Source organism: Vipera ursinii (assembly GCF_947247035.1).
Source record: "Vipera ursinii genome assembly, chromosome: 7".
Lineage (NCBI taxonomy): Eukaryota > Metazoa > Chordata > Lepidosauria > Squamata > Viperidae > Vipera > Vipera ursinii.
This window is the reverse complement of record NC_139521.1, coordinates 27,480,752-27,495,892: the sequence shown is the minus strand read 5'-3', so window position 1 is coordinate 27,495,892 and position 15,141 is coordinate 27,480,752. Positions and strand designations below refer to the sequence as shown.

Genomic DNA, 15,141 nt, shown 5'->3' with positions numbered 1-15,141 from the left:
ACAATGTTTTATAGCACTCTCTAAGCAGTTTACAAATGTCAGCCTCTTGTCCCCAACAATCTGGGTCCTCATTTTACCAACCTCAGAAGGAAGGAAGGCTGAGTCAACCTTGAGCCAGTCAGAATCAAATTCCTCGCAGTGGGCAGAGACAGCCTGCAACACTGCATTCTAACAACTGCACCACTACAGCTCTTACAAATTGATCCTTTCTAGTATTTGAGGTACTGCTACAATTTCCATACTTGCCTACACACTGTATGTAGTACTTTAATTGCATCATCTTGTAAGATTTTAAATAATTCTACTGGTATTTCTATTATTATCCCACCATACATACATGCATACATATATACATACAATCAAGATAATGAACATATCTAATAATCCTGCCTCCAATTTCCCCCAACACAACATTTTTGTAAAATGGATTGATCTGAAAGAGGGACTGGTCCAAAGCTGGCTTTTGTGCTGAAGGGAAGTCTGGAAGTCTCATGGTTTCTAGGCCAGCATCTTAACCGCTGTACCAAACAGGTTCTCTGCAATTCCTGCAATTTTGTCTTTAGCAATATTTTATAGATATCACTTTATGTCACTTTCAGAACATCTGGATCTAGTTCAGTGATTTAGAACTTCCTCTTCTGCTTTTGGGGAACTTATGATCTCTATTAGCAAAAAAAAAGATGCAATTCAGAATTCATCCCAAAATAATGCACATATCTAACATCATCAGTTGTTAAGATTAATAGACTGTTGGTCTTAAATTGGTATAATTGTGATTATATTTGTGACTTATCACCACAATAATTTCTATACTATATCATTAGTTCGATCAGATTGCTATTAAATACAAGTAATACTCAACTTACAACCACAACTGAACCCAAAATTTATGTTGCTGAGATGTTTGTCAAGTGAATTTTTCTCCATTTTTTGCCACTGTTGTTAAGTGAACCACTGTAGTTGTTAAGTTAGTGACAAATTAGTTATCTGAATCTGGCTTCCCTATTGACTTTGCTTGTCAGAAGGTCACAAAAGCTGATTACATGATCCTGGGACACTGCAAGCATCATAAATATGAACCAATTGCCAGGCGTCTGAATTTTGAACATGTGACCATGGGAATACTGCAATGGCCATAAGTGTGAAAAAGTCATAAATCACTTTTTTCAATGCTGTTGTAACTTTGAACGGTCATTAAAATACTGTTGTAAGTTGAGGACTACCTGTATATGATAAAATTATTGATAAATTACATCCATTAAGGCAAAAGCTTATTTTATGAATCAGAATTAATAAAGCAATGACATGACTGGTACAGAAGTTGCATTTTCTGTCCATATACTGTAGCACTCCAGAAGTTCATATACTTTACCTTTGACATACAAAAATGTAATTTGAACCACATGTAAGGGACACAGAGATTTTTATTTGACAACAGTATTGTTTTTTTATGTTTGATCCTGCCTTGTTTAATTGAAGAAACATTTGTCAATTAAATGTGTGTTAATTTTCATTCAACTTTTTTTTACTTCCTTTCCTAGTTGGTTATACAATGAATGATCTTGTATTTGAATGGCAAGAAAATGGTGCTGTACAAGTAGCTGAAGGACTCACTTTGCCACAGTTTTTGTTGAAAGAAGATAAAGATCTTTGTTACTGCACAAAACACTACAATACAGGTAGGAATAGTTTTGTCAATTGAAAGAACATTGTAACTCCTTGTTCTCTGAAAATGTATTCAAATGTGTAGTTAATCACAGAGTAGTAATGATTCTTGGGCTAAGGATTGTTTATATGTAGGAGAAGAGTTTCATAATACACATCATAATTTCATGAATAGGTGATAACATCAGCCACAATATATTAGACAACAGATAATCCAGTACAGTGAAAGAAATAAAGCCAATTTAGAGAATTTCCATGAGGGTAGACAGAATTAGGCAAAACATTGTAGGCTGGATACCTAAGATCCTGCTTTATAGTATTTTGAAGGTTTTTGTCCTCATTTTCAAATATATGATTCTTTTTATTAGGATAATTTTATTTTAATTTGCTACTTCCAGATTCAAGACTATAAAGGAGAATATATAACATAAATAATATTATTGTAAATAACAATATTTTTAAACCACTTGACAATGCTGATTCAGGAAAAAAATGCTTCCTATGTCATTATGATAGAGTAAAGATTCTGCTGCTGGTCCCTTATGTTTTTTGTCTTATTTTACATATACAAATGTTTTACACCTGGAATGCTGCGGGATATTTATCAAAACAGGAAATCAAGCATCTTTATGACCATTGGGAACAGCTGTGCTTCTGCCACTGTTGATTAAAGAAAATGATCATAGTTTTATAAGTAGGAATAGTAACATGTTGATTATGTCTGGTTTTCTAAGAAACAATTATTGTTGTATTTTGCATGTATTTTTGCATTCCTTTTATTTATTGTTAGCATCAGCCCTACAAAGAAGCCGAGTAAAGCGAGTTTTAGACAGCCAATTATTTATCATTAACATTATTACTGAAGTAGCTCCATCTTTAATTATCTATTTAGTGGGTTATAATAAATAACTTAAAATTAGTTCATTTGCTTTAAAGTTATTTAAATAAATATTTTCTGTAGATTATACTACAAAACTCTTTTTAGATAAATGTTTTATTGATTTTCTAGGTTTGGATTTAAGTATTTAAAAAGCAACATGGCAGCTGAGTTAATCAATAATACAATGACGCGGTGGCTCAGTGGTTTAGGACACTGAGCTTGTCGATCAGATGGTCGTCAGTTTGGCAGGTTGAATCCCAAGTGCCGCATAACAGAGTGAGCGCCTGTTACTCGTCCCAGCTTCTGCCAACCTAGCAGTTCAAAAGCACGTAAAAATGCAAGTAGAAAAATAGGGATCACTACGATGGGAAGGTAACAGCATTCTGTGTGCCTTTGGCGTCTAGTCATGCCGGCCACATGACCACGGAGACGTCCTTGGACAAGTGCTGGCTCTTCGGCTTTGAAACGGAGATGAGCACCAGCCCCTAGAGTTGGAAACGACTAGCACACATGTGTGGGGGAACCTTTACCTTTACCTTACAATGACATACAAGTATCTTTAGTACAAGTCTCAAATTACTACATTGAATATTTCCTCTCTTTTCCCCTTAATATTTACTGTCTCTAAAAATGATATTCTTACATTTATCAATACTTTTTGGCTTATACATATTATTGTTATTTTAACATTCAGTCTTTATAGACAATCAATGTCCTAATTAGTTTTCCCCAATTTTTAGTTTCCCATTAATATTTAACTTTAACATTTAATACTTATAATTTCCAAGTTTTAAGTAACCAAAGTTCCCTTTATCACAATTCATCACTAAGTCTAATATTCAGAATACACATCTTATCTATTTGAATATATTCTATTTCTCACCATCTTATATCAACTAATTAATAATACAATATAACATTATTTTCTATTAATTTAAATGTTTTAAATTTAGTAACCAAATTTTCTCATTTCAACATCAAATACTTTTTCTTTTTTTCTCTTAATGTCTACCTTCTCATATTTAAGCTAACACAGTTTTTATTTATATCAGCTAAGCAAAAACATGTTTATTATGTTTATCAATATATTTTAGCTTATATATATTTTAATTAGTTTTGCATTCAACCTTTATAAACAAATCAATATTCAAATTTAACTTTTAATATTTATACTTCCAAATTTTTAAAATAACCGAAGTTTTCTTTATCTCAGTTTGTAACAAAGTCTAGTATTCAAAATACATATCTTGTCAAATCAAATATATTCTATTTTAATCCTCACTATAAATCAAAGCCCCAATTTTCTTCAGCCTTATTCTAGCTTTCTTTCTTTGCCAACTCATCTTCCATGACCGTGCTTTCAAGTCATCAAATAGATCTCCCTCTGTTGTTATATATATATTGTTTGAAGTAAGAAAGGCCATCCAGTCACCATTTTTTTGAAAGGGCTAACAAATTGTCTCTCTATTTTTTTCTCCCGGTGTAGTTGTCCTGAAATGTTTGTCTTCCCTTTGGTCTGTTCTTCTTCTTGATTCTCAGGTTTCTCCTGGTATGCATAGAAAGTCTTTTCCATTTTCAGTGTTGTCAATCCCTTTTCTGGGTTTTCCATTAAGTGTGTTTGTTGATCAGTTGGATCTTCTATCATAATATTTGGTTGCTCGACTTCTTCTATTATATTCTGTGTAGTTGATTCTTTGGTTGTAATCAAAGTTTGGGTTCATATCTCTGGGCTGACATCTTTTTCTTTTCTGTAGTTTTTTATTTCATCAGTGGCTTTAAGAATAGTTTCATGAATTGCTTTCAACATAAATAAAATCTGTTCCTGATCTTCATCCATATTCTCTAAGTAGTGTAAATTAAAAGTCTTACAATCAGAGAATGAGAATAATTTTATCACTGAGTATAGAACACAGCTGGGCATCTCACAGCTGATTGCCAAGGTTACAAAAAGTCTTATCTATAGTCTGGGCTTCAAACCAAGTCTCTTTTAGACAATAACAGCTTGTAGTATCAGGTTTAGCCACAAGATGTCACCCATATCGTTTAGGATTTTTTTTTAATCCAAGATTTTTATAGTCCTTTTTCCAATTTTTCTTCTTTTTTCATAAGTAAAAACCCAAATCTTCAATAAGAATAAAAAGTCTTTTAATTCTCAGGTTTTAGAAACATAAAAATCCAATTAAAATCAGGTTATTGTTACGTTTTAAACTCCCCTGGATAGTCAATCGCCCTGTTTTTAGAAGGTGGGGTAAAATACTTTGGGCAGCTTATAAAGGTGGAAAAAGTAGTTAGGACTGAATAGAAGTAGATCTCACCCAGTCTCATCCATGCTGCTTTTATAGGTGCCTGGTGGTAAGTTTGACTTTGGCTGTCTACAGCCTAGTGACGAGACATATTTCTATGGCTGGTCTTTCGTCCACCAATTTGGAGGGCTGCACTGGATCAAGCAGAAGGGCTACTGCCCTCCCGCAATCCAGTGGGGATCCCTTCCTTGCTGGTCACTCCTACAAGTTATCTTTTGACCCTTTCCAGGGTCCCCCAGCAATGCAAAATCTGATGTGGAAGATGGAGCTTGCCTTCCAAATGTCTGCAGCAGCAGTCCTATACTACAAAACTCTTATTTCTGTAACTTTAAACTGAACAAAACTGTACATAGTATGACTTTTTTTAAGCAAAGTAACTCAAATCGGTTAACTTACAGAAATTCCCATGGAATTGAAATTTAGAAAATTATATAAGCATTTTATGACATTGAAATTATCATAAAACAGTTTCTGACATGATACAAAATGTTCAAAAAGGGTTATTTTCAAGGAAGGTAAATTTTTGAATGTGTCTCAGTTTTTATAGTTAAGACATTACAAATTCTGCCATTGTTGAAGAAAATGAGGAATCTGGTAAGGAAATATCTCTGAAAAGATGACCCAGTGGATCATGGGTTGCCTAAAGTAAAATTAAATCTGGATCCATTCTGGAAATCTTTACAGGATTTTCTGCCTCATATGCTTAACCTTGGACACTGGGTAAAATTCAGCTGAACTCAAGTTGTTTATAAAGAGTTTGACCATTATAAGCATGCATTTTGTACTACTCCAGGCAAGATTGATTTAATCACATTGACTGGAATTCACAAACAGATCGTTAAATGCTTCAGGAAATTAAATGAGTATAGGAGTTGTAGAGTACAGATACAATAAATAAATGAACAAGTATATGAACAGTTAGTGAGGGATGTTGTAATACATTACAAGCAAATAGTAATTGACATTATTCTGTAATTGCATCAAGGACAGCTAATAATGGAATATAGCTGGTTCCTCTAACACAGGGATGTCAAACTGCTGGCCTGTAGGCTAGATGCGTCACACCAAAACTGTGACTACCCCATTGCCGGCAATGGGAAAAAAGTTGTGATACATCGCGACATGTACATGACGTTGAGAGTTTGACACCTGTGCTCTAACAGTTGTTCTCTGTTATTACCAGGGAAGTTTACCTGCATTGAAGTTCGATTCCATCTTGAAAGGCAGATGGGATATTATCTTATTCAAATGTATATTCCCAGTCTTCTGATTGTCATACTGTCATGGGTGTCATTTTGGATCAACATGGATGCTGCTCCAGCTAGAGTGGCTCTAGGTATAACAACTGTACTCACAATGACAACCCAGAGTTCAGGATCACGGGCTTCACTCCCAAAGGTGAGCCCTTCTGAAGTTTTTTATTTTGATTGATTATAGAGAATTATCTCTTATATATACAGTAGCTGTTGAAACTGTTCTTATACTGTAAATATCAAAATTAATTGAATATAGAAATATAAACATGACATTCCATCTTACAAGCTATAAACTGTATATTTCTAAATAAGGGATATTGTTGCTGCAGGCTTTACAATATAGTATGGATTATATTGCTTTACTTTTGTAATAGGGTTCTACATTTCTTTCTATTATCATAGCTACTATGGAGAATAGTATTAGTCAAGCCATCTTATATCCATTGCCATAAGAAAAGTGAGTGTTACTTTAAAAAATAAAGTAATAAGATAAATTATTTTATTTCATTTTACAGAAAACAAATTGTGGCAGTTATGTCAATCTGATTGTTTACCTGATAATTCTTGTAGAATGATGCAAGACATAAAGCATCATAAATGGAATACCAAACATTCAGTAATCCAAGTCAAAGTTTGCTGCCTTTCACTATGTATAACCCCTGATGATTATTTAAGGTGATCTAGCATATTTCTGCCTAACATGGAATGTCATAAAGATAAAGTCTTAAGATACTTTGAGACTAAAACTCACTTCTAATAATGTTGCTTTCAGGACATACATACAGTATTTTCCTCTTTCATCCTTTTGTTGTAGTTCACTCTTTACTATGATTTGAGGAGGCACATTTTCTTCCCTTGACATTTGGAGACATTATACTGTCCTATCTCTGTTTTTATACCAGCAATCCTCTACTCTGTATTATCTGTAGGTATCATATGTCAAGGCTATTGATATCTGGATGGCTGTTTGCTTGCTTTTTGTATTCTCGGCACTTCTGGAATATGCAGCTGTAAATTTTGTGTCAAGACAACATAAAGAACTGTTAAGATTTCACCGGAAAAGAAAGAAAAATAAGGTAAATATGACAAGCACAGGTTACAGAAATATAAGCAGAAAGAAAATTCTGATAGTTTTATAACAATGATAGATTGTTCTAAAGTGACTTGTAAAACAATGTATTGATCTAGAATGACATTTTGTATATAGTTGACACAAAGCATATGTAATTCACAAATTTTGTGATGTCTTCAAAGTAAGGATTTAAAAGAATTTAAGTGAAGAATCGTGCATAGGTTTCTGCTAGTTTAATGTCACCAAAATTCTAAAAGATTGATTTTTATGGAAACTGATGATTTGAGATATTTTAACATTATTTCCTACAACTATTCTATGGAAGAGAAATGATAAATATATTCAGCTTTTTCAATGAAAAGAAAAAGCAACTCATACTGAACTTTTCTTTTTACGTGGGTGAGAGGCAAGACGAATTTTCTCATGTCAAATAAATGCTAAAAATGTGAGATGTGTTACAAGAATCAAAACTATTTATTTTTTATTTTTATTTATTTTAATTCCATTTATATCCCGCCCTTCTCCGAAGACTCAGGGTGGCTTACAAGCTTAGCTTATACCTCAGAATCGATTTTAAACAATGATACAATAAACACAAGATTTGTCTATGTGTTTTTGACAACATACAATGGAATAGCAGTAGGCAAGGTATCCAAGAATATCATTATACCATAGGAATTATAAATGCCATGGTTGATCTTAGGGCAAGTGAGAGCAAAATATATGCAGGGGAAAGTAAAGGGTGAATATAGTTATCAGATTTTTTTTTCTGATTCTGTCATAAGCATCTTAAGATAGGGAAGTACTACAGCCCTGATGTATTAAATAACTATGGGATTTCTGCATACTTCTGTGATCTTTATAAGATTTTAGAATGGGAATGTCAAAAGAAATAAGGATTATATCTAGATTACAGTATCAAGTGCCAGAGTGAAGCTGCATCAATGACTATGTGTGGATGTTGCTTCTTTGAAATTCTAAGATGGGGTGTCAAACTGCTGGCCCATGGGCCGCACCCACTCCAGCTCTGGCAAAAAGAAAAAAGTTGTGATACATCATGTGACGCAGTGAGTTTGACACCCCTGTTCTAAGACATTTTTTTTTCTTTACATGACACGGATACAGATAATTTATGCCACATATTGTATTAATTCATATTTTAGGTAACACATTTAAGCCTATTTTCTTTTCACACACACAACTATTGGATTTACACTATATTAAATATTAAATCATAGCAGTGAAAAGGCTTCAATATTTATGGATTGTTGGCTTATTTAAACAGCTGATTAGAATGAATATCTGTAGTATTTAATATTATATTTTACTGATTCTTACACATCTACTTTGACAGTCTTTTTAAAGAATTATATTCTGTCAAGCCCTATTGCAGTGACTAAACCAGTTCCTCCAGATCTATCTCTATGTAAAGTACTCAATACATTATATATATTAAATCATTTAATTGTTTAAATCAAAATGATTTAATATGGCCTGACTCATTTATTCTATTCTTCATCTTTATAACATGTGCTGACCATGTTCTGTGGTGCTTGCGTCTTGAACCTGGGCTACCGGCTGTCCAGTCAACAAGCCCAGCTTCTCACTGATCCACCACTGATACCCTTGCTTGGTCCCAGACACGGGACAAATCTTATTTCCTGTTTCAGCCTAGCCCAAGGCCATCTACAGGCAGTAGCCACAGCAGTGGCAGCTATATATATATTTGTGCATTCTACTGATGCAGAATCTGGAATACTTGATAGCATTTTCTTTTCTGTCCTCCTTAAAAGATAGTGTTATGTACTGGGCTCATTAGTAATACCATGTGGGTTGCTGGAGCAGCTAATGGCTGCTCCAGCCAACACCCCCCCCCCTCATTCCTCAGGGACTATTTTGCAGGTACCTTTAGCTCCTTGAAAATGCCGAAATTTTTAAAAAAATCTCATGAATAAATACAAATTAATAACATACAAAAATAGACCTCTAGTAATCCAAATCCAGCACTGTTTTAGATTGATCCTTCTCCAAAGCACGTAGACTCTACATTTTCCCCTAATCATATTTAACTACAACAAGTACGGCTAAGTTTAGGTGGATACATGATACCCTTCTAAAGTTTAATAAAAGATTGTCCTGTCAGTCCTGTCTGGTTCTAAGGCAGTGGTGGCGAACCTTTTTGAGACCAAGTGCCCAAACTGCAACCCAAAATCCACTTATGCATTGCTGGGTACCGGGGGCATGGCCACTAAGTGGTCAATGCTCCAGCGACCTGATTCAGGTGTCAGAGGCCTGCAAAATCAACCATGGGGGGAGGAGCGAAATTGCTCTGCAGCCCTAGGGCCCTAGGCCTCCGATACCTGGATCGGGCCTCAGAAGCATCGTAAAATCGCTCCACGGCCATGGATGCAAACTCCAGAAGCTTTGAAAACACTTCTGCTGCCCAGATCAGCTGTGAGTGGGGGGGAGCAAAATCGCTCTGCAGCCCTAGATCTGGGCAGCAGAAGCATTTTGCAGGCCTCCGATGCCTGGATTGGGCTGCTGGAGCATTGTAAAATGATCGGACGGGGGGGGCACAAAATCGCTCCGGAGGCTTACCTGGACTCATGCTGCAGCTGCCTCCACCATCCAGCCTGGATCCACCCAGCTCTTGCAGCTGCTCCCTGACTCTCAGTGTAGAGAGAAAGAGAGCAAGAGCACAGGAGCACATGGAGAGGGGGCAGGGCAGCCTGGCCCCGCCTCCATCTTGGGTGATGGTGCACATGCCCACAGGGACGGCTCCGCATGCCACCTGTGACATATGTTCCATAGGTTCGCCAACCCTGCTCTAAGGCAAGATGCTCATTTCTGTTTCTTGGTCAAGGTAGCTAGTGTTTGAAAACCATTTCCATGGTCATGGCTATATGCCAAATGTACATGGAACACTGTTATCTTACCAACAAAGTGGTAACTTGCAGTTAGAAATCATGCAAAATTTTTAATAATTCTTCATAATATTAAAGAAAACAGACTTTAAAAATAATTATTTAATAGATAAGAGTTAATCTGCATTTTTTGAATCACAGAACTGGAATCAGAACGGAAACAAGAACCACATAGCAACTTGTATTACCATTAATACAGATGCACCTGGGGGAAAAGCTGCAGAAATTGAGGCCAGAAATTAACCAAATATATCTACAGAATATGATAAAATATCTACAGAATATAGTAAACAGTATCTCATTGCTGGCCTAACTGTGCAACTGAATCTCTGCTGAGTTTTTATGTGTACTATATGGAAGATGCACATCAAAAGTAGACAGAGCTTCAATGTACTGTCCCAGCCAACATCTTCACTCTTTTACCACATTCTGCAGAGACTATAAATTTTGTTTAAATACTACATTTATTTATTAAATTTGTTTGCCTGTCTCACTGTGGCAATAGATACCATCTCTACTTGAAAGGAAAATTTCTCTGAGTTTAAAATGATTCCATCTCACAAAGGAAGAGTGGACTTTCAAAAATAGTACAAAATTATAGAAAATTGTGGACAATGTCCAATAGCCGTCTCACTGACCCTGACACCAAAGATTCCTTTTCTTAAATGTGTGCATTTGACACACTTGTATTTTGTTTTTTATTGCTTTAATAAATAAAAAGAGACTGAAAAAGAATACAACAGAAACAGAAAAAAGATGTATTAAAATATATTACTAATGGAGAAAATAATGCAGCTCATTTTTTAAATACATCATAAAATTTTGACTGCACATTCCATGACATCAATAAGGGGCCAGTTTTTAATCACAAAGCAAATATTTATTTTTGATCCAAGATTGCACATGTGTATCACACCATTTTTCCGATGCTGTCAACCTTTTTGCTATGTCTAATGCTGTGTAAAATTGTATTTCTTTTTAAAAATATATATTTTATTGATTTTTTAATATAGTCACCTTAATATTTGGTAAACAGCATGTTGTCTGGGTTTATATCTAAAAACAATCAATAACAATTAATTCTATAATTCCATAATCCACATAGTAGCTTTCTTTGATTTTCTCTTCTTCCAATATTCTCTTTTACCAGCCTTGAATTAGTACATTTCTTAGTATTTTGATAGATAATAATTGAATATAAACATTTTCGAGTATTTAACAACTATGTCAATATAAAGCTTCTTTTCTAATTGATAATCTTAAATACCTCATCATAGATCCTGTTTTCAAAGTTCTTATTTAGATTTGTTTTCCCCGCCATGTTCAAAACATTCTCACCAGCTAAGATTTTCTCAGTTAATTACACTGAAGTATTTAAGTCTTTTTCCTCATATAAGCCATCCCAACAATTTTACATTTCTCATATCTTAAAAAAAAACAAAAAGGAGAAGAAAAAAGGAAGGAAATAGCATATTACTTGAGAAACATATTCCTCTTAAGCTAATATACATTTATATCCAAAAACCTTCTATTTTTTAAACCATATTCAAACAAAAGTTTAATCTTTAAATATTCCATCTAATAAATCCAATCATCTAATCTTTTAAATCTATTCAGAACATTTTGAGATTGAGTTGAGATTGTTGGGTTCCATCTTTAAATCTCTTTCCTGATTTATATTCAGTTGTCTGCTTTATCTGATCACTCTCTATTTTTATTTCTGAGAGGGTTTTGTTGTTGTTGTAAGGTTAAATTGAAAATGCGTTCATTTATATTTTTAAAGTTGTTTTTAATTTCCTCATGGTTTAAAATCATTGTCATTTGAATTAGTTGCAACATAGCATACATTTCCTCCTGGAAAATATTTGTTTTTTCTTGATATGTTCTTTCTGCAGATCTCTGAGGTTCCATGATAGCCAAAAATCAACATTTTCCTTTCTCTGCAAATATCTTTAGAGTCACAGTTCAATAAGTATTTATAATCTAGGAAAGTCATTTTTCCCCCTAAGTTTTATAGTTCTCACCTTGTAGGTAGCTCAATGTTTTCTTTTCTTTGTTACAGTTGTTCTCTGTTTAGTTAAGACATTGAAGGTCACAAAAACAAGTTATCTTTTTCTGGGCTTTCTGCCAATTCCTGTATTAGAGCAACTACAGTTGTATATTTTCATCCACCACTAGATGTCAGCACCAGTTCGTTTTTCAATTTTCAAAACAAGCAATTACTTTCTTCTGTTTTCAACTTTTGAAAAGAAAATCTTAACAAATTCCACCAATTTCAAACTTATCCAGATTTAACTCTTATATTCATTTCATTTCAATATATTTCTGTCCCCCATAAAAGTTTAATTCACCACTTCCTTCTGTGAGAGGGTAGGGCAAGAGTCCCCCTCCTTCTCACTTTCAGAGGATTTTTGCTTCTTGGTTGTTTTTTTTCCTGGAAGTCAATTATCAAGTAGAAGTAGAAAATTGATATTCTTACCCAGTTCCAAATACATTGTTTATGATCAAGCTTAAAGTAGTGCTTTTGGGCTTCAGCTGCTTGTAGCTTGGGCTAGACTCTGGAGTGAACCTAGCCTTTCTTCTGCTGGTTTCTGGAGGGCTTTCCCCGAATGACTGATTGACCGCCATCTCTCCATAGTCAGCGGGGCTTCCCTCCTTTTTTGTCACCTCTCTGAGGTGAGTTTAGCCCCATTTAGTGTCCCCTAACAGGAAATAATTGGCCATAGGATGCAGAGCCCACAATTCCTTGGCTGCTGCATTACTGCATAAAACTGGAAGCCGTAAATTTGTATTTTTTTAGAGAGTTATAAATTTGACAATTGTGGCACATAATTCAAAGTATAGTCATATTCTAAACCAGGGTGTATATGTATATGTATATATATATATGTGTGTGTGTGTGTGTGTGTGTGTGTATGTGTGTGTGTGTGTGTGTGTGTGTGTGTGTGTGTGTAAATTTTAAATTGCTAACAAAGAATTAAGGGAGACTAATATGCATTTCAAACTTATTAGTTTTCATCAGTCAGCCATACCCTTCTGAGATTCGAACCTGGGCTGATTGCACATTAGGCAGTTGTTTTTACCTTGAGCCACAGGATCTCTCTCGCTTTGCTAGCAGAGAAGCAAGGGGAGATATATGACAAATGCTTGTTAACTCTTAGATTACCTTGCTAGGCCCCAAACATGTATATATAACAAACTTGAGACACTGAAAGAAGATACTCATGTCATATGAGTACACCCACCCATTTTTATATGTGACAAACTTTATACTAATTTACAGTATATGTATGTTGACTTTACCTTCCAGAAATTATATATTAACTTTCTGAAAAATATTTGTTTTCCCCATCTGCCAATAGTAAACATTCTTTCTCACAAACAAAATGACTCACATATAAGTAGATATATGTTTTTCTTGCAGAAAAAAAAGAGAAAGGAACCAAAAATAAATTGGTGATGGAGTAAGGGAAAGGAGTTACTGCACATGAAAAGGAGCAAAATACAAATAGGGAAAATGATAAAAGCAAGAAGATAAGTAAGAGCAAGAGATAACAGGACAGGGAATTTAAAAAAGACAGAAGAACCCTATTTCAAAATTAAACAGTCAAGCAGCAACAAATCTTCAAGCTAATATTTAAAGATATTTCCTACAGTTTGCAGCAGCAATGTTTTTGTTTTCAATATCTTCTTTTTTTTACAAGGGATATCATCTTTCCTCATATTATTTACAAAAGGGAAAAAAAGAAAACTTTCCTATAAACACAGGTTCAAGAATTTTAATTAAAGTTTTCTTCTTTCTTTCTTTCTAACAGGATGATGATATAAGGGAAAATCGGTTCAATTTCACAAGCTATGGAATGGGACCACCATGTATACAAGCAAAGGATGGAGTAGTCCCCAAAGGGTCCAATAATCCAGTTCAGTCTGCATCCCTTACTCCTGAGGAAATGAGGAAAGTATTCATTGATCGGGCCAAGAAAATTGATACCATATCCAGAGCCTGTTTCCCTTTAGCCTTTCTTATATTCAACATTTTCTACTGGATTATCTATAAAATTGTTAGGCATGAGGACATTCACCAATAACAAAATTAAGGTTTTCACTTTTTAACAGTTCTCATTTTGATTACAGTGGTAAAAATCAGTATTGAAATACTTTTTAAAGAACAAGAGCTCGATGGGGGGAAAAATCCAAGAAACAAAATACTTATGTGACTTGCTATGCAAAGTCACAATGATGGGGGTGGAGGAGATATCCAATAAAGATGCAGCATAGTCTACCACAGTATTTCTACTTGTCATTAACTTTAGTTTTTCAAAGTAAATGACAATGCTGCTGCCAATCTTTCTACATATTTTACATAATAATGTAGTATTCTTTGAAGTCCTTGTTATAATTTTTAATTCAGCTATATTTTTTTAATCTGTGAAAAGTAAGTCCCCAAAGTCCTGAGATAAGTGCCATACAATCAAGCCTCCTCTAAATTTTATAAGTGAACACTGTTTTGAGTCTTGAGTTTAAAAAATCTTAACTATTTTAAGTAAATAAAGCTTGTTTTCTAGATTTAAGGACACTGCCAATGGCCTTTGTATTAAATAGAATGCATTTTAGATAATACACCGAAAAAATAAACTGCATGCAAACACAAATACACGCAATCCACAAATCACTTATTCTATGAAATTATACCAATGTTTCCTTTAATGTGTTGATTCTATTCTGGAAAAAGATACACTGGTAATTGTCAGCCATATCACAAATATGACTGATAATTGATTTCAGATACAAGATTGTTGACATACAAAAAGGTAGGTTAGGTCATTGCATATTATTCAGCATAATGTTAGAAATTTTGATCTTCTTTTGAAGTTGGGTGGGGAGTGAGGGAAAGAGAAGACAGCAGCTCAATGTCATAAATTTTGAAAATGTATTGTTTATTTATTTAGAAACTTTATATAGCCTACTCACTCACAGTGACTCTAGGCAGCTTACAAACAATAACACAGTATAGGGGGAAAAAATTAAAAAAATAACCCAA

The 15,141-nt window shown here is 34.3% G+C and overlaps 1 protein-coding gene across 1 annotated transcript in view; it reads left to right on the top strand.

Moving 5' to 3' along the window:
* GLRA3 (glycine receptor alpha 3) overlaps nt 1–14,188 on the top strand; it is a gene marked incomplete at both ends in the record, with an annotated part of 73,219 nt that extends 59,031 nt beyond the window's left edge. The window contains 4 exons of the mRNA XM_083367030.1: nt 1,542–1,679; nt 6,032–6,246; nt 7,034–7,180; nt 13,916–14,188. Of these exons, the coding sequence (XP_083223156.1) occupies nt 1,542–1,679; nt 6,032–6,246; nt 7,034–7,180; nt 13,916–14,188 (773 nt within the window). The remainder of the gene's footprint in view (nt 1–1,541; nt 1,680–6,031; nt 6,247–7,033; nt 7,181–13,915) is intronic.
* Nucleotides 14,189–15,141: the final 953 nt, after the last annotated feature.